Genomic DNA, 23,247 nt, shown 5'->3' with positions numbered 1-23,247 from the left:
TCATCAGCATTTTAGTGCAAATTCCTCATATACACATTTTTGCAAAGCGTTCCCCCCCCAATAGAATGAGGTTTTCTTTGTTATTTTCACTAATACATGCATTTATATGCACACCTTACCCTGGTATATGTTTATTTGAACACATTACTTGGCTTGAGAACTGCATTGCAAAAATTGGAGAAGTGCAACTTTCAAAGGGTGGCTCTGTTTCAGTTTTGTATTGTTTCAGAAAGTGTGACTCATGTAAGTTCACCTGTAAATGTGAACTAAACTGAATTTCTTCCCCCATTGTGATGTGAGAGTTGATCCTGTAAACCTCACAGTGAAATACTTCCCACTGAAAGCTATCCATTTGGGCAACTGCAAAGGAGGTCATATTGTTATATTGGCCTATGAGAATACTGCCCAGTCTTCACACATTTCGCCGCAGTGAATATACAAACAGTTGCTGCAGCAAATGTTAATTATGAACATGAATATCAATACTGTTCCTTGGTGTCCTGCGATGTATACTGAGGTCTGCAGCACAATGACATTTACGCTGATGCGCGAAACAGCTTGAAGTGTCACATTAAACAGATTATAAAATGTTTCAGTTTCAGCCCCCCCCCCCCCGCCCGCCCGCCCGCCCAACTGTGCAAATAGCCAAAGGAGAGCAAAGAATTTCTCTGAAGCCCTGGAAGACTAAAGAGAGTGCTACTCATCCATTTGGCTTCAGTAAGCCCCCTCTGCATTCTAAAGAGCAAAGGCAAGCGGAATAAAGAGGGGATTTACAGGATATTCTGCTGCGAAAACAAAAACTGATTTGTAATTTTATTAATTCCCTTTGTGGCTGCAAAGGTGGTTTTAGGCGCACAGGCAATGTGAAGTTCCTTCTTTTCAGAACTCTCCTTGGAAAAGGCAGAAGACAGGTGTCAGGCTACTAGAATCCAAAGAATTGGCTAGTTAGTGCAAATCAGTACACAGGATCGCCAAACCTCATTTTCCCGCCCCTGGCACTCCCATCTTCTCAGGGTTCAGCCTTGGTATATTCACCCCATCCAGTCAATCACTGCTGCCAGACTCCAACACCTCCACAGCCTCCCCTGATTCCAATGGAATGGAGAGCTAGAGCTGTGTGCCATTAGCTTACTGATGACCCTGCGCTCCAAATTAAGCCTGTGCTCCATGGCTCCCTCTCTCAATATCTCCTCCTTGCCTCATTATCCTATTTCCTCTGCCCATTTTAAATAAACAAATGAGTTATTAGAACAGACTTAGGAATAGCATTCCATTCCTTCACAAAGTTTCCAGAATTTAAGTGGCTATCTGGCCAGACAAACCTCTAAAATATTTTTATATTCATATAACCCCTTCTTTCAGCTTCCCACATCTCTGCCTGTTCCCTGTGCCATAGAAGGTTCTGTTTTAATTGTTGTATCCCACCCACAGACCTTAGGGTGAAAGGTGGGGAAATCATCGCCATCATCTCTTGCCCCAAGGATTGTTGTTGTGTCAGGAGACAATGGAGGAGTGTGCCTTTGTCAGTGAAGTCAAACTGTTAGAAGGTTACAGCACCTGCTGGGGCTGCAGAGACCAATACAGGAGAGACATGTTTCGTTACAGCCAGGGCAGATGAAGGCATCTGGTTGTCCTGCTGCAGATGCACCACTCCTCTCTGCACTCCTCCCAGTGGTCATTCCTCCTCTGGTCACTGCTATGGATGCATGACCTGACTGTCTCCAGGAACTGCACTCATCTGCCAGGGATTTCCACACGGTGGGGTTGATGTTGCCAACCTTCATGTCATGTTTGCAGACATCTTTGTAATCCAGAGTTGATCTGCCAACAGGCCTGGTGCTTGAAGCCAGCTCCCTGTAGAGCACATCCTTGATGGGGATCCTGCCATCTTCCATTCTGTGGACATGACCAAGCCAGTGTAGACGTTGCTGAACCTCTACCATGTTGGTCTGTCCTCCGGTTACTTCCGTCCTTTCCACCTGTTAATCCCTGCTAAACCAAGTGTCCTTGTCCTTCACAGAAGCTACACTGAAGATATTCTGGCAACTCTGATCTCCGAGAAGCCGGCATGTCCATGCACATTCTGTGCCATAAACCCAGTTCAGATCATTGGTGTCAGAAGCTTTCCTTCCAGCTAAGGTTGTGCCTGCATGGGAACCTCCTGCTTTTTAATGTCTATGGCCTAGAAGGTCATGAACTGGCAGGATGACGGTGAGGAGGAAGAGGATCCTGGCAAGGGGGGATAGCCAGGACTAGGACACACCAGGGCAAGCTGGGTGACAGATGGTGAGGGGATGCAGGACAGTAAACAGTAACCAGAGTGGCAGGACCCATCCTCAGAGCCAGAGGGCCCCCTGTCCCCATGAACATGGTGGTCTCTGAGGCATAGTGAACAGCAGGAGTGGTGCTCTAGGAGGCTGAGGCAGGCAAGGGCCCACAGCCCAGCTCCCTAGTTGGCCAGGTGGGGCTCATTGGCTCTGGGAGGAGGGGTGTGATTACTCAGCTGGAGCAGACTCTGAGCAGGTGAGGGTCACCTGCCTCATCAAGCCCAGGTGCTGCAATCAGCCTGCACAGTATGAAAAGGAAGCAGAGCTGAGGTGCTGCGTCCGCCTTTGTTGATGGACTTTGGCCTGGATGTTCCTGGGCCTCTGCAGGACTGTGCTTTGAATTTGGACAGTCTCCTGAGTGGAGGACTTCAGGCTTCCCTACTTGGATTGACCCTGGACTGCATTTCCTGGCCTTTGGATTGCAGGCTTTGGGCTTTGCTTGTATGGTTGACCCCCGGGCTTTGGACTTCGAACTGGACATACTGACTTGCGGCCAGGTAGGCCCAGGGGTTCAGGAGGGCTTCCTAGTTTCTTTCTCTTCACACTGGTGGAATTTCAGACCCACCTTATTATTATACATTAAAAGCCTGCCTCAGGTTAACTAAATATTTAGAAATGAAAAGGGGCATAAGAATATTTTTCTGCACCTGTTTGAGTGGCCACACTGTCAAGTGTGTAATTTATTTATGCACACACACACACACTGGTAGCTTTCCTTTCCATGTTCTGTTCTATCACCACTGCCTTACCTGCTGATAAAGGAAGAAAGAGAACTCTGTGTCTCTACAAATCCAGTGTGAAGGGTATGGAGAGAGAATGATGCCATCTGGACACTGATTGCAATGATTACGGCTAGTATCTAAAGAAGATGAATGATATACTATTGAGGCTTTTGCAAGGATAATTATAATTTGTATTTGTTACAAATCTGTTGCACCTGCAACAGATCTTGTAATCAAGAGTGTTATAGTTATTGGTAGTATAAATGTGCATATTTTTAAAAACATTGCCCCCGAGGATGCCTCAGTAATTGTCTATAGCTTAGATCTTGGAAGGAAGGAAGAGAAGGTTACATCTGCAATGCAGGTGCGATTAACATGGCAAGGGAAGAATTAAGAGGGTGCACTGGATCCTTCCCAAACAGCTCATGCAACTGTTCCTTTCAGCTTGGTTCAGTCCTTATGCACATATTAAGGCAATATGAAATTGTGTGAAATTTCTGTACAGGTTATTCTAGTTTATTGCTGCCATTCTAGAAATTGGCTGTCATAATGGCCATTACTGCAATCAAGTCTGCAATCCTGAGGCTGCTTGCTAAATCCTGCACTCAGCGGCTACAAATGTTGCCTTTAGTCTTTTCCAAAAGCCTGTTATAATCCGCTTCTAATTGAGAGCCCTTTGGCGATGTTATTTGTTTTCCTCCAGATGTACACAATATTTCCAGTTAACAAGGGTTTGTTTGCTTTTTCGGTGCTAGAAACTTTGCGTATTCATATTGACTGTTTTGACAAGGGCACACTGATATTTGCAGCTTATTTTGAGAAGACAGCACTATTTATCCAACAACTGTTAAAACTGAACTGGAGAGGATGGAAGTGCCACACAGATATGGACTGGGTCATTATAGATTGCTAAGTCATTTCTGACCTTGATACTCCTACCCTAGAAAGTGAGCAACAAATGTCATGTGATCCGTTTTTACTGCATGGCTATGTTTTTCTTTCATTAATTCCAGAGACACTTGTGTGCTTGTTGAATGGCAGATGGTATCATTCAGAAACCCTTTGTTTTCAGGTGCATAAGGATTTATTTATCTATTTTGCTTCCTGGGGGAAATGCATAAATACAGGGCTTTGTTGATTTGTATCTCTTGAAAGTCATAATTGTAACTGTTTCCACAATTTCTTATTTTTACTGTTTGTTACTACAGTTCTCACCTGGAGGGGGATTTTTATTTATGCTACTAATTTTAGTTTATTGTTCTCTATATTTCAAATTCTTTTATGGAGTTCTCCACCTCCTTTCTGTAAACCACCTTGAGAGGGGTTGTCGTTTCGCCTCGTAAAGCTGTATAAAAATACTTTTTAAATTGTGTGGAGGAAATAGTGGATGTAAATACATTGTACATCACTTAATAGTAAAAAAAAGACGATAGCAAACATTGCAGATTCAATATGGTGCAATCCATCAAACACTGTTTCTATGCAAGCCTCACTGAATAACAAAACCAATCCAAATTTTACAAAGCCAGCATAATTTACATTGGGATAAATTATGCTGGTGTAATTTACCCCTGTTCCAAACTCCGCTCAGGAGCAGGGTTAATGTTGGCTGAGCCAGCCTGAGTGGGGGGAGGGAAGGAACAAAACATTTGTTTTGGCTTGTTTTTAATACTGTGTTTTAATGCTGTAACCCTCCCTGGGACCTTAGGATGAAGGGCAGCAAATAGTGTTTGGCTTGCAGCACTCTTTTGGCTATTATAACTTCAGCTGAGTTACTAGGTTCACATGACCGAGCTAAACAAAGTTTGGAATAAGTTTCCCTCTGACCCACCCCTGCAATGCCCTTGCAACTCCCCTGGCACACACTTTTCTTTCTTTCTTTCTTTCTTTTGAGACTTGCTCCTGCCTTGGCTCAACTAGCTTTAGAAGAGCCCTGGCTGCCCCAGGGTGGAGAACATATGCAGGTGTATCTCCTGCAGAGCTAGGATGAAGTGCTTCAGGTGATACAGCACCAGCTCAACCAAAGGTCTGCCCATTCCAAATTCCACCCATCCTGGTAGAAGTTGGATTTGGATTGCTCCCTAAGGCTCCAATCCTACCTCGACTTCCTTGAGGGTTAGTCCCACTGAACTCATTGGGGGTTGCTTCTGAGTAGACATAGTTAAGATTGCACTGTTAATCTTTAACGTGTGATAAATTACAAACCTCATATGCCCTCTGCAGCCCCATACCCATCCACATTATGGTATTACGGCCTTCTCGGTGGTGGCGCCCGCCCTGTGGAATGCCCTCCCATCAGATGTCAAAGAAATAAACAACTATCTGACGTTTAGAAGACATCTGAAGGCAGCCTTGATTAGGGAAGTTTTTAATGACTGGTGTTTTAATTAACGTTTAATCTTTTGTTGGAAGCCTCCCAGAGTTGCTGGGGAAATCCAGCCAGATGGGTGGGGTATAAATATTATTATTATTATTTATTATCATCTTCTTGTACTCACATAACTGAAGACCATTATTGCATGCAAGGTAGAACAGATTAACCTGTATGTCAAATTAAAAATTTAAACCATCTCCTGCTTCAAAATAATACATATACTAGAGATGGATCTGTCCATTTCAGTTCTGTTTCTTATTTTCCCATCTTAAATTCAGTTTTCCAAATTTCTTTAGCAATTTGCAATAAAAAATAAACCCCATGGAAAATTTTGGTGCAAATTTCTCCTACTAAATGTATTTTTTGACTAAAGCACACATTTTTGTAAGCACCTAACATAATCGGCTAATATCCTAACATAATGCATTTCATTTCCACAAGTGTGTTCACTTTTATGTACACTTTCCCCTAATATATACATTATTATTTTTTTTAAAAAAAACACTAATTGGTTGGACCACTGCATTGCAAAGTTCGTGTGAGGATGGCTGTTTCCGTTCTCATGTTTCAGAAAGCGTGAATTTGATAGATTTGCCTTCAAATGCAAACTGAATCCCCACCCACCCCTAACACACAGAGAGATCTGTTTCAGCATTTTAATTAATAGAAAAGTCCCAGACAGCAGGAATGAGCTTTGAATGCATCAGAGCATGTTTAAAATAAGTACATGGGAGGTATAAACAATAAATAATCTTGTGGCATCAGAAAGATTAACACATTTATTGTGGGACCTGCTTTTGTGGACCGGAGTTTATGGCAAAATAAATGAACTCTTCTTTAAAGTGCAACAAGACTTTTCCCTTCCACCCCCCCCTTTTTTTTCTTTTTTTGCTGCAATAGAGTAATGCAACCATCCCTCTGGAAATTCCTGTAATGAAAAAGTATATTTCTGTGTTTGGTGATATATTATTAAATTGGGTTGGAAATCACCAATAAAAAGAATCCCACACTTAATCTGAGCAACTAATGGTGTGAGATTTCAACCAAAAGTAGGACTGTATAGTGTTGAACAATAATCAAGCAAGAAATATACCGTACTTTTCTGTGTATAAGACATGTTTTTCTCTTTAAAAATCATGCTAAAAAGTGGGGGTTGTCTTATACATGGGTAGTGCATAGGGTGGACATTTGATTGGTTGCTGCTGTGGCTGTTAGTGGCTATTGTGCATGTTATTGGTTGCTGTGTCAATGGGTGGTGTTGATTGGTGACGCTGCGGCAGTTGGTTGTGTGATTGGCAGCTTCTGTTGGCGGATTTTGAGACGTGCAGGTGAGCAATTTTTGGCAATCCCCCTAAAAAATGCTCAGCAACCCTGGGTAATCCTGCCCCCAAAAGCTCAACAACTCTGTGCCATCTCCCCCATTTTCTTAAATTTGAGTTCCCAAAAATAGGAGGTGTCTTATACACAGAAAAGTACGGTAAGTAAATAATAGGGTAGCTGTAAGTGTTCGTTTCAGTTATTTATGCTCCACTTATCCAGGCAAAAAGTCTTCACAAAGTGGCTTGCAATACAGCTAATCTAGTATAAACAGAAGTTATACATACAATTTTAAAAGAATAAAAACTCATTTAAAAAACTTTTCCTCTTTCAATATTGTGACTAAAGATTCCAATTCATCATGAAATACATTAGAGAAATTTAGAATATATAGGATCCTGATTCAGAGTGAATATTTGGCCTGGGTCATCTTTGAGAAGTAGCTTACGATGATGTGGTCTAGTCATAACTGAGCATGTAACCTACACCATAGAAACTGTATTTTATCCACCTCTCTAACATTGGAAACATTTTTTTATTCTGGTCATTTATTTTATCACCCACTAGGCTATGTTTATCAAACTAGGCAATGCCACAGCTTTTTATTTTAAGGGGGAACATCAGGATCATTTTATTTCCCCAACAAATTTCAAGTTCCCTGGAGGCATCTAATGTTGGTTTGGAGGTTCTAACAGCTATAACAGGGCCAATTCTGTTAGAATAAAGTCAACAAATATTTGCTCGGTTTTAGAAAATGAATGTGTGGCCCACTTTGTGAATAATTGTGCAATTGAGTTTTGCTTGCATGAATGGTGTCAGAAGTTAAGACTGAGCCGGCCCATTCAGATGCTTTCAGACAGAAGAGTTTCCAATACATACTCTGGAAAACATAGACTGCTGTACAAGACTAGGGCACAGCTTTATAGAAGAAGAGAAATGTGGCTTGAATGGTCAGAAGTCTTGAACTGAGACTATTTGGGGAGGTGGAGAGAAGTTGCCTTTGTGGCTATAACCCTGCACAGATTTATTAATGGGAATTAGGCAGCCTGGCTGTGCAGAGAGTGGCAGTCAAGAACTGCACTTGTAATAACTTTGCCTGACTGTAAAGGCTGATGTTGGGAAAGATGGAGGGCACAAGGAGAAGGGGACGACAGAGGACGAGATGGTTGGACAGTGTTCTCGAAGCTACCAACATGAGTCTGACCAAACTGCGTGAGGCAGTGGAAGACAGGAGTGCCTGGCATGCTCTGGTCCATGGGGTCACGAAGAGTCGGACACAACTAAACGACTCAACAACAACAAAGGCTGAAATGTGAGCCCTGGCCTTGCCAATCACAGACCCTCCAAGCGTCTGTTTTCCAGGGACAGTCCTAGATTTCCAGAAGCTGGCCCAGTTTCTGATTTCATTCAAGGATGTGCTGCTTTTCTTTAGAACATCCCTATTTTCAATGAAGAAATGTTGGAGGATATAGAGTTATCCGACCTCCCTGAACCACCCGAGTGGCTGGGGGCAACCCAGTCGGATGGGTGGGGTATAAATGTTGTTTGTTTCTTGCTTGCTTGTTTGTTGTTATGGAGTAGGAGAAATGTTGGAGGGTATGCAGTCAAATACACAAATCTACCTTATGTGTATGCAAAATATACCAAATAATTCTGTATGAAAGCGAGCAAGGAATTGCTCTTCTGATTTAGATACTGTATTTATTCAGTCTTATTTGTCCACAACATTCCTTGAGACATTCTAAGGCCTGGTTGAAACATCATACCATGGCTCCCAACTGTCTGTGCTTTGTTAGAACAAGAGCAAGCAATGAGCTCAAACACTCCTTCCTCCTCTCTTATGCAATGACTTAATGTTTCCCATAGAATCTAAACCAGAAACTTGTGATTTAAGTGTGCCTAGAGGCCAAACTATGGTTTGAATGTAGTTTGGAAACCAGGACTGTAGGTAGTGCTTAAACCATAGTGCCCCTGTTTGGGTATCATATAAAACTGATCAAACAAACCAGGAAGCCTCTTCTCAAGCTGGCCAGATGACAGAGCAGGAGGGCTGAAGAGCACTTCAGTGGCTTTGCTTGCATGCCATACGAAACCCTAGTTTGTAACAAACTCATGTTTAAGGTGAATGAGCAGTGTGCTTCTGCATACTGCTCCAAAGCTCCCGGATGTTGCTGCAGACAAAGCAAGCCAGGGTCTGGCTTGTCATGTGCTCCAAACCTGAGCTCGTGGTTTGCTTCGCTTCACACAAACCACAAGCGGTAGCTAATACCTTTATCCTTACCTCGCTGTTTGTTTTTTGAGGGGGAAGGAAACAAAAGCATGAGCCCGGGTTCAGAAGTCACAAGAAGCCAAACTCTGGCTTGTTTTGGCTGCAGGATGGCAGCATCAGAAAAGCGGGTGCCATATTAAATTTTGATCAGCATGCACCAGTACATTATAGTTAGTATTGTCCCCATGCAAAACTGGTATGGGCCAGATATTGATGGGTCTAGCCAACCCTATCTCGGCCTCATGTGAACCTACATGGGTTAAAAACCAGAAAACATTAGTATTAGTGAGGTACAGTAGTTTTCATTTCATTTGAAATGTGCGGAATTATCAAGGCACCCAGCAATGGGAACGAAACAAGTACATTCTCTATATCTGCACAGATTCTCAGGCCCAGTGCATGTTTTATTACTGTGCCGCTGAGCAACCTCTTCTGTGTGGTCAGAGGTCCAGCTGAAGTACAGTGGAACCTCGGTTTATGAACACCTCGGTTTACGAATTTTTGGTTTACGAACGCTGCAGACCCATCTGGAACGGATTAATTCACTTTCCATTACTTTCAGTGGGAAAGTTCGCTTCAGTTTATGAACGCTTCAGTTTAAGTACTCCGTGTTAAGTACTCCGTGGACCGTCTGGAACAGATTAATCCACTTTCCATTACTTTCAGTGGGAAATTTTGCTTCAGTTTATGAACGCTTCAGTTTACGAACAGACTTCCGGAACCAATTGTGTTCATAAACCGAGGTACCACTGTACTTCTGTATGCTAGAGGCCATCATGCTGGTTGCTTAGATCTCACTGGATACTTTCCACATCTGCTCCTGTGGAGGCTTTGCACTGACATGGAAATATTTCAGGGGACGGGGGGCCTGCATGGCTGCTACTCGTTAAGAAGAGAAGAGCCCTGCTAGAGCAGACCCAAAGGCCAGTCTAGTCCAGCATTCTGCTCTCACGTTGGCCAATGAAAGCCCACCAGCAGGGCCTGAGCAGAGTAGTTCTCTCCCACTGTTTCTCTTCGGCAACTGGTACTCAGAGGCGTATTTTTGAATGCTGAGCCTCGGCTGCAGAGGTTTTTTTTAGCAGCAACTATATCACTAACTTCTAAATCCTGCCTCAACTGATTATTCTAGAGCAGGCTGAAATCCTGCTGTTGATGGGCAGGTCAGCAATAAAACACCCAGCAAAGTTAACCCAAAGAAACCCAAAATCTGCAGGCCTAGTGATCGCAGCAACTCTTCCCTGTAGATCTTGTTCCAATAAGGCAGTTCTGAGGACTGAACGTCCCACCTTCCCACCACTCTCCAAGACTCCTCCCCCATCCACCTGAGGCTTCTTCGTCTTGTCTTCTGCCCTCTTCAATCCTCTCCCTGTCCTTGGAGACCAGGGGAGTGTTGGAGATTCATTCCCCGTGTGCAGTCATAGGTTTGTTGTCTGTCATATGACTGTATGTGTTTTCATTCCACCGGAATGGGGTGTGACGTAGACAGGGTGTTTGTCTTACTGTGTTCCTGAAGTGGAACTGTTGTTCTTTGTTCATTCTCTTTGCTGTCTGATACTAGAGAGAGAGGGAGCCACGTTGCAGTGCTCCATGTGTTTATATGTAAATAAAGTAGATTGGCCAAGGTGCTGTGCTACTGAGTTCTGTTACGCAACTGCGCAACGTCTGCGGATCCGTGAAATGTGCTGATGTCTTCTGGCATCAGTCACTGTGATGTTCGGGCTGGAGAATGCTTAAGAAGCTCCCGAACAATCGCCCAGGAGGGAGGGAACATACCAGTCGGGTGTGTGTCTGTGCCAAGGTTCTACTTGTGAGTAGGATGCCTCCTGACAGGGAGAAGGGGAGCTGGTCACAGCAGGAACAGGGGAACTCCTTAGCTTCTTCAGCAGCTTGCCCCCACTCCTCTCTAGCCTCCACTTCGGCTTCTGATTTTAAACCACTCTGCCCCACTAAACCCTGTTGCCTCTTCAGCTTCGGACACCTTTTCCTCCTGGTCTGCTCCCTCTTCTCCCTCTGACCCCTCAGTGTCATTCCACCACTAATCCCCTGGCTCTGAGACATCTTCCCCTAGGGCAGGCACCCCCAAACTTCGGCCCTCCAGATGTTTTGGACTACAATTCCCATCTTCCCTGACCACTGGTCCTGTTAGCTAGGGATCATGGGAGTTGTAGGCCAAAACATCTGGAGGGCCGCAGTTTGGGGATGCCTGCCCTAGGGGTTCCCCATCTGCTGCTTTCCACCACCCCTCTGCATCCGGCCAGCCCACGACACCTATAGAATCCAATGGTGATTTCTCTCGGGTAAGTGGGCTTAGGATTGCAGCCTAGCACTACCTGGGAGCTTCCTCTGTAGCACCCTCTCTCCAGTGTCCCTGCAAATGGGCCCCCTTCCCCACCCCCTTCCCCTCTCTTTGTTAAAGGTAATAAAATCACTTACAGCTTTCCAGTTGCAAGGTGCACGTCTGTTTGTCCATAGGGTATTTAGTCAAATCCATACTACAGGCAACAGTTGTAGTTATCCTTTAAAAGCAAAGTACAGATGGTTACCGTCCATGCATCATACTGAGCACTGAAAATAGAAACAAATTATCCTACTTATTTGAGCTTCTTTTTTTTAAAAAAAAAAGGCAAAACATATGGCTAGGGGGGAAAGATCGGCTGATGTTTTTTGTCAAGAGACAGCTAGGGAATAAAGATGTGAAATTATTAACTCCTTTACACCCCACTTCATTCTGAATCTTAGCAAAAATGAGACAGTGGAAAACAAAAATGGTTAAAAACAAGTGCAGTGCGTGAAGGTAAGAAAACAGCAGTACAATTGTAAGTTAAAAGGAGTAATCGGCAGCCAAAAAAAATGGAAGAATTATTTAACATCAAGGGTCAACAACAACAACAACAAATGCATGCTGCCCCAGGGACTCTGGGAGGCTTCACCCAGAAAAAAAATGTATTCAACTCGCATCTGGAGGAAGCCTGATAGATCTTCACTGGGAGAGCATTTAATAATGTTGGCACTACTGCTGAAGACCCTGTCTCTTGGGCCCACCTCACAATGGTCTGAGTGCTGGGAGACCAGGGTTCAAATCATTGGGTGACCTTGGGCCAGTCACTCCCTGTCAGTCTAACCTGCCCCACAGGGTGGTTGTGGGGATGGAATGGGGGGAGGGCAAACCATGCTCACCACCTTGAGCTCATTGGAAGTAAAAGGTGGTATATAAATGGAATAAATAAAATAGAAGCCATGCAAAATTACAGTACAGTCACCACCATCTCCCTTTGCCTCGGCACCCTACTGCAGCTTCTCCCAATTTGGTGCTCACCAAAAGTTTTGGATTACAACCTCAGGAGACTGTAAGTGTGGAGAATGCCCAGGAATGATGAGAACTGTAATCTAAAACATCAGGAGGGTTGGGAAAAGCTGATATACTGTGACTGCTTGCGTGTGCAATTGAAACAACAGCATATTTTCCTGTTTATCCCTGGCTTCATTTCCCTTTCTATGTTGCTTTGCTTTTTGTCTATAGTAAATGTATTTTTAAATTAGTTGAATTGGGACTTACTGGATAGCTATAGATTAAGCACTTCAGTTGGAATTGCCACTCTTCCCTTTTTAGATCCTGAAAAGGGGTACCCCAATTGTACAGAAACAAATTTTGAAAATAGTTCATAATATTTCAATTCATCTGCTCTGGCCATCAAAGTGAGAAGGAGGGCAAGGCAACATAGTCCTCACTATGAACTGCCTTCCTGACATTATCAGCTAGTCAGATCTTACTGGCCATGTGACATTGTCAATTATCATCACACTAGCTATGTAATCGCATATTGTTGGCTTCGCATATGCAACATGAAGCAGTCCCTGTTTTCTTCCTTTTAAAAAGATGGTGCCAGAGGATTTACTGATGAGGCAGTGAACATCTGAACTTGAAAAGAGGTGAGCAAGGGATGGTGTAAGCCAGGCATAGGCAAACTCCAGCCCTCCAGATGTTTGGGACTACAATTCCCATCATCCCTGACCACTGGTCCTATTAGCTAGGGATGGTGGGAGTTGCAGTACCAAAACATTTGGAGGGCCGAGTTTGTCTATGCCTGCTCTAGGTGAACATTTGACACAGCTGTGATATGTATAAAGCTCTCCCAACAAGTATTTCGTTAATTGTGATGGAGGGGAGAGCAGCTGTGAAAGTATAAAACAAACAGCTGGATCAGGAATCTGTCTGGTCTAGTATCGTATAATGATTATCGACAACATAGCTGGTGAAAGAGGATCCACTTAAAACGGTCACAAATCATTCTAATCGATCTCAGAAGAGCTCTTTGAAAAAGCATTCTTTTGGCAATGAACATACCTTATGGCATAAAGGACTGTTCCATTAGGATATATTCTTATTAGACGGTTTTCAACTGTGATATCATGAAGAAAAGACTTTTTTGAGTCCACTATAAAGGTGTCTGGTACCCAAAGCATCTCCACAAGGCGGCCATCTAAGCTTAAGCTCTTGTTACCCTCAAAACAAAGGCGTTCATCAGTCCATCGTTGTCTTAGGAATATAGTAGCTGTGTAATCCTAGGAAGAGAGTGCAGCTTGAAATAGACGGCTAACTAAATATATTGTAACACACATACCCCTTTTGTTTGATCTGCTAAATGTATGGAAACAACTATTATTACCGTTAACTCATAGCAGTTTCAAAAGGGATAGGTTCTCAAAGGAACCCCCCTACATGCTCTCACACAGCACTGGATACAAGCTTAAAGGTAAAGGGCCCCTGACCATTAGGTCCAGTTGTGTCCGACTCTGGGGTTGCGGTGCTCATCTCGCTCTATAGGCCGAGGGAGCCGGTGTTTGTCTTCAGACAGCTTCCGGGTCATGTGGCCAGCATGACAAGGCTGCTTCTGGCGAACCAGAGCAGCGCACGGAAACGCCGTTTACCTTCCCGCCGGAGCGGTCCCTATTTATCTACTTGCACTTTTGATGTGCTTTCGAACTGCTAGGTGGGCAGGAGCTGGGACCGAGCAACAGGAGCTTACCCCGTTGCAGGGATTCGAACCGCCGACCTTCTGATCAGCAAGCCCTAGACTCTGTGGTTTAACCCACAGCGCCACCTGGGTCCCTACAGGCTTAGCTGTATGAATTAAAATGGCCATGTTGCCCCAAAGTGTTTTGGTAAGGTGCTTTGGTTTTTTTAATGATGATATTGGTTCCTTATTCTGAAAGTCAAGCAAAGATGCTGGAAGCAAAAGGAGAATGAAAGAGTTTCCAGTTATACTTAATACACTATGCAGTAAGAAAAGAAAAAAATACTACTATACCATGTTTATTTCCGATATTGTGTCAATGCTTGCTATATCCATACTCATTCCTATGGAGACAGGGCCATCTGAAATAGATGCACAAACATAGCACACAATAAAATTAATATTCAGTCTATAGTAAGTGGTTGTGGTCTTTGTTTTGGTACTGAGAGTTCATCCCTATGCTGTGGCAGATTACATGAGACTGGAGCTAAAAGCAGGTTTCCAATGTCAGTTTTCCTGAGGGAGAAAGATTAGTCTCACAGGAGTTTCTGCAGACCAGAGGTGGTCTCGGAGCAAACATGTGAAGACAATTGAGCACATTTTGGAGTTGTTCAGCCAGCTTTAGCAGTTTCACTGGGTAGGGCTTCCTGGATAAGAAACAGTGCATAAATCCCTATATCACAGAAATAAAGTGCAATGTATCCATTTGGAAACAAGAATGCACATCAAAGATTGGACATTAAGGACAAATGTATTTTTTAAAAATAATACTGATGTTAATTTAGCAAAAATGTTTAATATTAAAATCATATAATGACTTGGGGGGCGGGGGTCTATTTGATTCAATCCAGCAATAATTAATTTAGTCCTGTTCATTAGTTTCAGTGTGGGTCTACTCTGTGTAAAACATTCGGTATATGCAGCTTTCCATGTTTGTGAAATCTTCAGCAACCCTGCTGTTATTTAAGTAGTTCAAAGAAATGCTGCCCACTTTTCTGGAGTTTTGGAAATGATACAAAATTGACGAAGCGAAGCTGCAGCGAGGGTTCCCTTCCCTCGGTGACTTGCATCCTTCTGCTTCGTCCAGATGTCCATTGATGGTACAATTGCTTCTGGGTTTGGCATGTGAACAACTTGCAAATGTGACCGAAGAGTTAGTCTTCAGAGTTTAGTCTTATTACAGAAGAGGTCTTTTCAAATTAAGTCCCAGCAATTCACCTTAAGGTGGGAGGAGTGGATACTGTTTGAAAATTTCCAATATTTAAAGGAAAAGAAAACAGTTTCCGCACTTAGTGAAGCTAAATTGACTTTGCATCTCGATAGATAAGATTTCCAGGTAAGTAGTCATTCAAGTCAGTTGCAGCAAAAACAAGACAGGCCTCATTTGAAACTACAGCTTTTCACTATAGGAATGAGCTCAGGCAAACTTTGGGTTCCCCTTCCTTCTTCCTTCAGCATGGCCACTAGGAGGACACTGAAAGCTTCCTCATTTTTTTACAAATCACAATTTCCCCTTTTGTCCAGATCTGGGCAAACTCTGGTTAGATTTAAGTTGTTTTAATGAAACAATCCAACTTCAAACCTTGGTTTATGGAGCTGGTTTATTCCAGTAAACCATAGCTAAGATCAGTGGCATGTGGTGAATTTTTTAGTAGGGGAACAGTTAGGGCCAGAGGCACCAGCTTGCAAGGGTGTGTGAACATTGCACCTCCTTCTCTAAGTTGCGCAAAAGCTTCCTGGGCTTTGGAAAGAAAGCACCAGGAGAACATTTAGGGGACTAGCCTAGTCCCACTAGTGCATTGATCTCACACCACTGGCTAAAATCAACCACATTTTAGGGTGAAATGTTCCAATCTCTTTCCTGGAGAGAAGGAAGGGGGAGGCATGCATGCCAGAGACTTACCTGGGCTCATTCCCATGACAATAAACCACATTTAGCATTATGTCTAGTCGTAACCACTTTAAATACATAATCATCTTCACCAAACCTTTATTAGGCATTACAAATATGGGCTATCATAAAACATCCATATATAAAATTTTAAAATATATACAAATAAACAGCCATGTAAAAATATGTAATAACGAGGATTTTCATTGGAATGTCTTCCTGCTAAATAGTGCCATTCACCACTCTTAAGAGATACTGTTGATAAAAACTCAGCCACCCTTGTTGTTGTTGTTGTTGTTGTTTGTTTAGTCATTTAGTCGTGTCCGACTCTTCGTGACCCCATGGACCATAGCACGCCAGGCACTCCTGTCTTCCACTGCCTCCCGCAGTTTGGTCAGACTCATGTTTGTAGCTTTGAGAACACTGTCCAACTATCTCGTCCTCTATCGCAGTTACTTCTGGGTTAATGTCAGACAGATAGAATCTGATATTTTCATTGTGCCGTGATGTTAGACTACCGAAAAAGGGGATAGCTTGCATTTGCGTACCTGGTTGTACAATAGACAGTAGAAAAGAATATGTTCTACTGTGTCTGGCACATTCAAAGAACATCCGCAATGTCTATTTTTTCTGGGGATGTTTCAATATCTGCCCTTGACAGAAGCTGAGGGGGAAATGTTCAGTTGGGCTAACGTAAAGGCCCTGCGTTGGACTGGAATTAATTAATTTTGAAATATAAGTGACCCTATTATCTGGTGTATTTAAACCAGGCATCCCCAAATTTTGGCCCTACAGATGTTTTGGACTACAATTCCCATCTTCCCTGACCACTGGTCCTGTTAGCTAGGGATCATGGGAGCCGAGTTTGCCTATGCCTGTCCTACGTAACTGTAGGCCACAGAATCATGTCCAAGTGATGTCTGAATATTGGGGTGCTTAGCTGTTTGAGCACACCAGCTCACAGTTGGATGTTTGGAAGAGAGAGCAGAGGAAAATAGGGTTGAGAGGGCTGCTATTTGAAAGTAAAGTATACCTGGAATTATTAATTTTGAAATACAGTGGTACCTCGACTTACGAATGACTCAACAACCGAATTTTTCGACTTACAAATGGGGCAAATGGCTGCACACTTACGAATTTCTCGACATCCGAACGGAAACCGCAGCAGTTTTTGATACGGTTTTTTCGACTTACGAATTTTTAGATGGGGTTGCTTCAAATTTTTCCGTTTCTAATGCATTCCTATGGGAAATCATATTTCCAATGGCGCTTTCGACTTACAAATTTTCGGGACGGATTAAATTCGTAAGTCGAGGCACCACTGTATAAGTGACCCTGTTGTCTGGTGTATTTAAACCATAGAACTTGGGGGAGCAAATTTTATTTACAGCTGGCTTGATGTTTTGTTTTTCAGTGTCCCTTACCTTAATCTGATTTGAATATTTATTTGTGATAAATATATTGCTCACTTGAATTATACAAGAGTTCCAAGTCAATACCGATAGATCTGATTTTGCCATTTAAGAGCTGGAACCATCTGAATTTATAAGAGTCCTTAAGTAAGTCAGAGAGTAGACTCAAAGGTTGGCAAAGGAAATGGCAACGCAACCACAGTATTTTATAATGCTAGCCTACACCCAATATTCCATCATGTGTTGCCCCTTACTTTATTGAACTTGGGAGCCCCAGGACACCTCTCAAGAAACTTGACTGCATCTTATCTAAATCACTATTATATGCTTGTATCCATATTGGGATCCCAAAAAGTATCTGGGATGACACTTTAGCTTGAAAAATTTGAATAGCAGCTGGTATAAATTGGTTACACTTCTGAAAATAAAAGCAAGCTATTGTTGAAGAGGTCCACTATGCCTGTTTTATAACACCTTAAATGCATAATAACTGTTGCAAGTCTTCAATACTCTTTGTTGTTTCTGATTGATAAAATGATTTAATTTTTGTAATGAAATAACCAGATAACATATGCATGATTTATTCCTCTAATGGCAAACTGGTAAAATTTGACCAAATTGTAAAAAAGATTGATCCCAGTATCCTTGATCTTACCTACAGCATCGTTAAGGGAAGTTTTTGAAATTATTCTTGCCTCTCTCCAGTAGATGGCAATAGAAAACTATTCCCTTTTTCCATCTTTGGAAGGCCAGAGGGTTAAACCAATAAAGGTTAAATATCTTACAATATATGAATGCTTTATTTTGTAATAAATACTGGATTAATATATATATATAAACTGGAAATAATTACTTTTATTCAATATAATGACTGTAAGCAGAGCAACAGAGTTTTGCAATGAAATATCATTTGATGAGAAACAAGGATGCATTGAATGCAGTAAAGCTCAACTAGAAATTTAACATATTTTACTCAGCAAGAGCCAGAAGTAACCATACTAAGGTTACCTCCGATGCAAAGAATTCTGTTTTATGCCATTACACATCACCAACTTCTTCAAACAGCTCAATAAAATATTAGGCAATGGTGATAAGATGTTTAGAACTGAGTATTCTAATGTAGCCATCTGCTTCTGCAACCCACACTTTTAACTTCTTGTTTTAAAAACTGAAGGTGAAGAGCCAACAGTTTCCCATCCAAAGTTTCCACGAAACCAGGGATTCTGCTGTAGATTCTGCTTTGGCAGCAAAGCCAGCCAAATCTTGAAATTCATTATACCCTGAGATGCAACCTGTTCAGCCTGTGGTGCATTTTGTTCCATATTTCATTCTCTGTGTTCAAAGCATCTGTCTCCCAGAACAGGAGGGAGGAAAATCAGCACTAAAACATCTGTCTCTACTTTAGTCTAACTCATTTCACAATTATTTAAAAGGAGGGGTTTAATGTGGAGCCCACAGCATCCCTCAGAACTGCAGTAGTTGTAAATGATGTTCAGCAACCCACTTTAAAGTAAACATACCATTCTAAATTATTAACTGGGTAGATGGTATAAAACTGTATTCCACCAGCATCTAATACCTATATGAAATTTGATCATTATTTATAATTATGCATAATGCATAATTTGGAGCATATAGCAAGGATTTTGTTGTTGTTTGGAGCTGCTGCTGCACAGCTAAAGAAAATACACATAGAAAAGTGGGTTCTTTTTCAGCAAACAGAAAAAAAACAACCTCTGGTTCTTCAGCATTTCCAACTATTATTTTTACTAGGCACTCTGGTGCCACTTCAAAGTGCACAAGGAGCCAGTGGTGTTCCCTAGAGATGAAAAAGTATAAGGCCACTGATCTAAATTATGAAACATGTCACTGTTATGACAGGGCTGTAGAGGTCATAAGTTAACACCAAAACAGTCTCGTATGGACGATAGCAGACAACACATTTCCCTTCTAGCACATGACTGGATTCCTTCTGATATCTGGATCATCTTAGTTAGTGGATGTGTTCTTTGCACCACAGGCTCCTCAATTCCTTCTGCACTTTGCTTTTGGGCCACTATAAATAAGAATCTTGACTATACAGGCCAGTCTGTGACTTCTGTTAGATATGGCAGATCCTAGTTCGGTATCATAGGGAAAGAGCTAACCTTTCAGGTTCCTTCTAAACCCTGCAGCTCGGGAGATAGAACATCCTTTTAAAATGACACGATGCTGCCAAAGATACAGGACTGAAAAGGCTTTAATTGTGGTTTGATTTCTCATTTTTCAGTTGCTGTCTACTTCTTAGAAGAGCCTATTCCCGTCAAAAACTCTTTTTTTCTACTTACTGTCAAAAAATGGTCGCAGATACTTGTTATATCCTTTCATTATTTTCTGTATGGTTGGAGGAAGAATTTCACCCTTTTCTTCAGCCAGAGAAACTTGTGTTAATCTAACCAGGAAAAAGAACAATGACTTTATTCTCGGGCTATTGTCGCAGACAAAATGCTGTGCCAGATTTCTAACATAGAAGTTGTGTTGCTTTTCCATCTCAAAATGTCTACATGTAGCAAGATCATTTCCCAAAATGCCAGACTTGATAAAGCTTTAATCCCTCAAGGAGCAGAATCTGCCGGTTTTATATCTTGCCCAAATTTGGTACAACTGCCCTGATAGCTGAATGAATTTCTAAAGTGTTCAGTGTTTGCTTACCATTTCGCTCACAATATATAATAGTAGGTAGGCTTTTCTCCATCTGATAAAATGAAGTTTATTTTTATATACCATGAAATCTGCTTAGTCAAATTTCCCCAAGGGATAAAATACATCATAAAATATTTTTGCATGCCACAGCTGTTCTCTGCACCCCAACCTGGTGTCCTCCAGATGTTTTGCTCCACAGTTCCCCTTGGGCCCAGCCAGCATGGTCAATGGCCAGCAATGATTAGAGAGTTATATGCCAAAATGTCAGGAGACCACAAAGCTGAGGAAGGCTGGTCTACAGTTTCCATTTCCAGAACAACAATGAATTTTGTCCTGGTACAGACAAGTTACTACTGTATAGTGATCAGGTATGAGTTGTGGCAAAACTAGGCCTCATACACTCCCTTAGTTCAGAGTTTCCCAAACTTGGGTCTCCAGCTGGTTTTGGACTACAATTCCCACCATCCCTGACCACTGATCCTGCTAGCTAGGGATGATGGCAGACCCAAGTTTGGGAAACCCTGCCTTACTGTATAATAGGAAGAGAATGAAAGATTCTACCTGCAAACCAGGATCTATATTATGTTCAAACCCAGATATCTGTGGTTTGTTCTGACTATAGTTAATTAAAGCAAATGATATCCAAAAGTTCTTTAAGAGCCCTGCTGTTTATTTCAATGACATAGTATCCATGTGTATATTTGGGGGAATAGCCCATATGCATGTGAACCTGTATGTGTACTGATGATGATCACATATATATATAAATCTATGGTGCAAATTATGATACAGGAAGTGCAAATATACCTCTGTGTCCTCTTTGCACTGAACTTAGGCAGGCCAGCGAATCCAATTGGTTCTCATGCAGTAAAGATATCACCTTTGCAACCTGGTGCACAAATAATATGAATCTTAATCCCATAATCCACTTGATCTGCTGGTCTGTCTATTGAGTGGGCCCCCTGAAAAACCCGCCCCCACAGTTGCCTGTGCAGGGATGATGTTCCCTATCACAACATACAAATCAGATGCAATTATTGTTGACAGGTATCTGAGGATAAAAATTCAAATGTGATAAAAAATCCTGCATAGTTTATGAAAGCAGACAGCTGCTTTGAAACACAATCCTGCTCTGAAACCATTTCATTCACTCGCAAAGAAACTTAACGTGTGCACCATGGAATGCATGGCTGAACAGATTTGATTGTTTCCAAATTAGTTAGTAAAATTCTTTAGGCAGGAACCACTTTACTTTCCATGTTTCTATAGCGACTAGCATAGTATATTCAAGCAAAGGTGCACATTGCAGATTTCCTGTTCTTTTTTCTTTTTTACTTCAGCTATCATTAACATTAGATGTGTAGAGTTTAGTTATAAAGGACAGGAGCAGAATGATAACAAAGGCAACCAGTATGGATCCGTTGCCAAGACTGAAAGTCCCCCATCTCCCCACAGCCATCTATATCCTCTTCTCTTCGGGGCTTTCCCCAAGCAATCAGAGACTGTGCCTGCATGAAGCCTGCCACTGCTCTGCCCATTTCAGCCATCTTCTGGAGATGGGGGGAGGGCAGCTTGTCGCAGCAGGAAGAGGAGACACCTGTGACTCTTCACCAGCCTAACTCATCTCTGCCTCCCTCCTCTCCAGCCTCCCAGCTCACTAAGCCCTGTTACTTCTTCAGCTTCAGCTTCTGACACCTCTTCTCAGTCTCCTCCCTCTGACCACTCATCGTTGTCCCACCACCACACCCTGGGCTCTGAGCCTCCCCCCCCCGGGGGGTTCCCCAGCTGGTTCTCCCCACTACTTCTCTGCGTCCAACCAGTCCATGACAGCAGCAGTGATGCTAGCCATACAGAAACCAGGTATGCAATGCAACGCCACCTTTGTTGCTCCACCAAACACTACTGGGCATAATAAGAGCCCCACTGAACCAGACCAAAGCTTCATCTAGTCTGTTTCCCACAGTGGCCAATCAGATGTCTATGGGAATCCCACAAGCGGGACGTGACAATTAACAGCTTTCTCCGTAGTCCCTCCCTAGCAACTGGTACTTACAACATATCCAGCATGAGTAATAGCTGGCATTGCCACAGCCCATGATGGGTAGACATGAAAACCACTGTCCCTCTGTTAATGGAGACATCAGCTATGCAAAAGAGGGAATCGCTTATTAGTTTGACTAGTGAAAATAATGGGATTTCCTGACCACCTTTCCCTCCCTATTCTACTAGTGAATAATAGAGATGCAAGGTGGAAACCTGGGGAAGAACCCCCCCCCCCTCTCTCTTGGAAAGCCCCAAGGGAGGATCCTGACACGACTTCTCTTCCTCTGCTTCCCATCCTCCGCATCTGCCTGTAGTGGGTGAAAATGAGCATCTTGATGGGAGGGGCAGGTGGGTGATGGGGGTCAAAGGAGGACCAAGAGAATCTGAGGGTGCAGGCCTGATCAAAGAAGCTGTAGAGATAGGCAGCCCCTTGCAAGCTCACCACCTCCAAAGTTTCATTGTCTTGAAATGGCCCAATAACCTTTTGCTCCCACCCCAAATGATTCTGCATGCACAGAGGAAGAACGCAACAAACGCCATCTCTTACCTGCATAATATCATTAGGGAAAGGGCTTTGAAACCCCAGCTCGAGGTGTACATCATTGGAGCTGGCTCCAAAAAATATATCTTATTCTTTCCTAAAAGCAAATGAAGCAAAAGCCTTACTCGCAGAGCACTGTGAAGAACACAGAGAGTCTTAACAGGGTTACATGAGGTTACCAAGGGTGACTTAAAATTTAAAAAAAGGATCATTGGGGAAATTGCAGATACGGTAGTAACACTACTTAATCCTGACAGAGTTCAGAGGGGATTAGCTTAATCCAATTTTGCAGGTTTGTGTTTTACACTTTGGTCCTAAAGGAAGCAATTCCCTTTTATTTAAGTTGAACTTTAAAGCAGGAGTGGGAAACAGCTGGCATGTGGGCCATATGTGGCCCTCCCCACCTGAAATGCATTATTCCCTCCTTGCTCTCTCCCCTCACTGCAATTAGGCTTGAAAAAAGGTTTCTACTGGAGTCACAGTTTCCCCCCCCTCTCTCCCCCTCCCCGCCAATAGTAGTGAGTAGGAAGAATGGCTGCTGTTTTGTCTAACCCATGGGTAGGCAAACTAAGGCCCAGGGGCCGGATCCAGCACAATCACCTTCTAAATCCGGCCCGTGGACGGTCCAGGAATCAGTGTGTTTTTACATGAGTA

The 23,247-nt window shown here is 42.8% G+C and overlaps 1 protein-coding gene across 1 annotated transcript in view; it reads right to left on the bottom strand.

The window, feature by feature from the left end:
* LOC118096324 (gamma-aminobutyric acid receptor subunit pi-like) overlaps positions 1–22,655 on the bottom strand; it is a 31,309-nt gene extending 8,654 nt beyond the window's left edge. The window contains exons 1-5 of the mRNA XM_035137989.2: positions 22,600–22,655; positions 19,655–19,758; positions 14,319–14,386; positions 13,355–13,572; positions 11,443–11,525 (exon numbers count right to left, since the gene is read on the bottom strand). Of these exons, the coding sequence (XP_034993880.1) occupies positions 11,443–11,525; positions 13,355–13,572; positions 14,319–14,386; positions 19,655–19,758; positions 22,600–22,655 (529 nt within the window). The remainder of the gene's footprint in view (positions 1–11,442; positions 11,526–13,354; positions 13,573–14,318; positions 14,387–19,654; positions 19,759–22,599) is intronic.
* Between the last annotated feature and the right edge of the window lie 592 nt (positions 22,656–23,247).

Source organism: Zootoca vivipara, chromosome 5 (assembly GCF_963506605.1).
Source record: "Zootoca vivipara chromosome 5, rZooViv1.1, whole genome shotgun sequence".
In the NCBI taxonomy this organism is placed as follows: Eukaryota; Metazoa; Chordata; class Lepidosauria; order Squamata; family Lacertidae; genus Zootoca; species Zootoca vivipara.
Note: the sequence above shows the minus strand (reverse complement) of the source record. Positions and strands in the feature narration are given on the sequence as shown.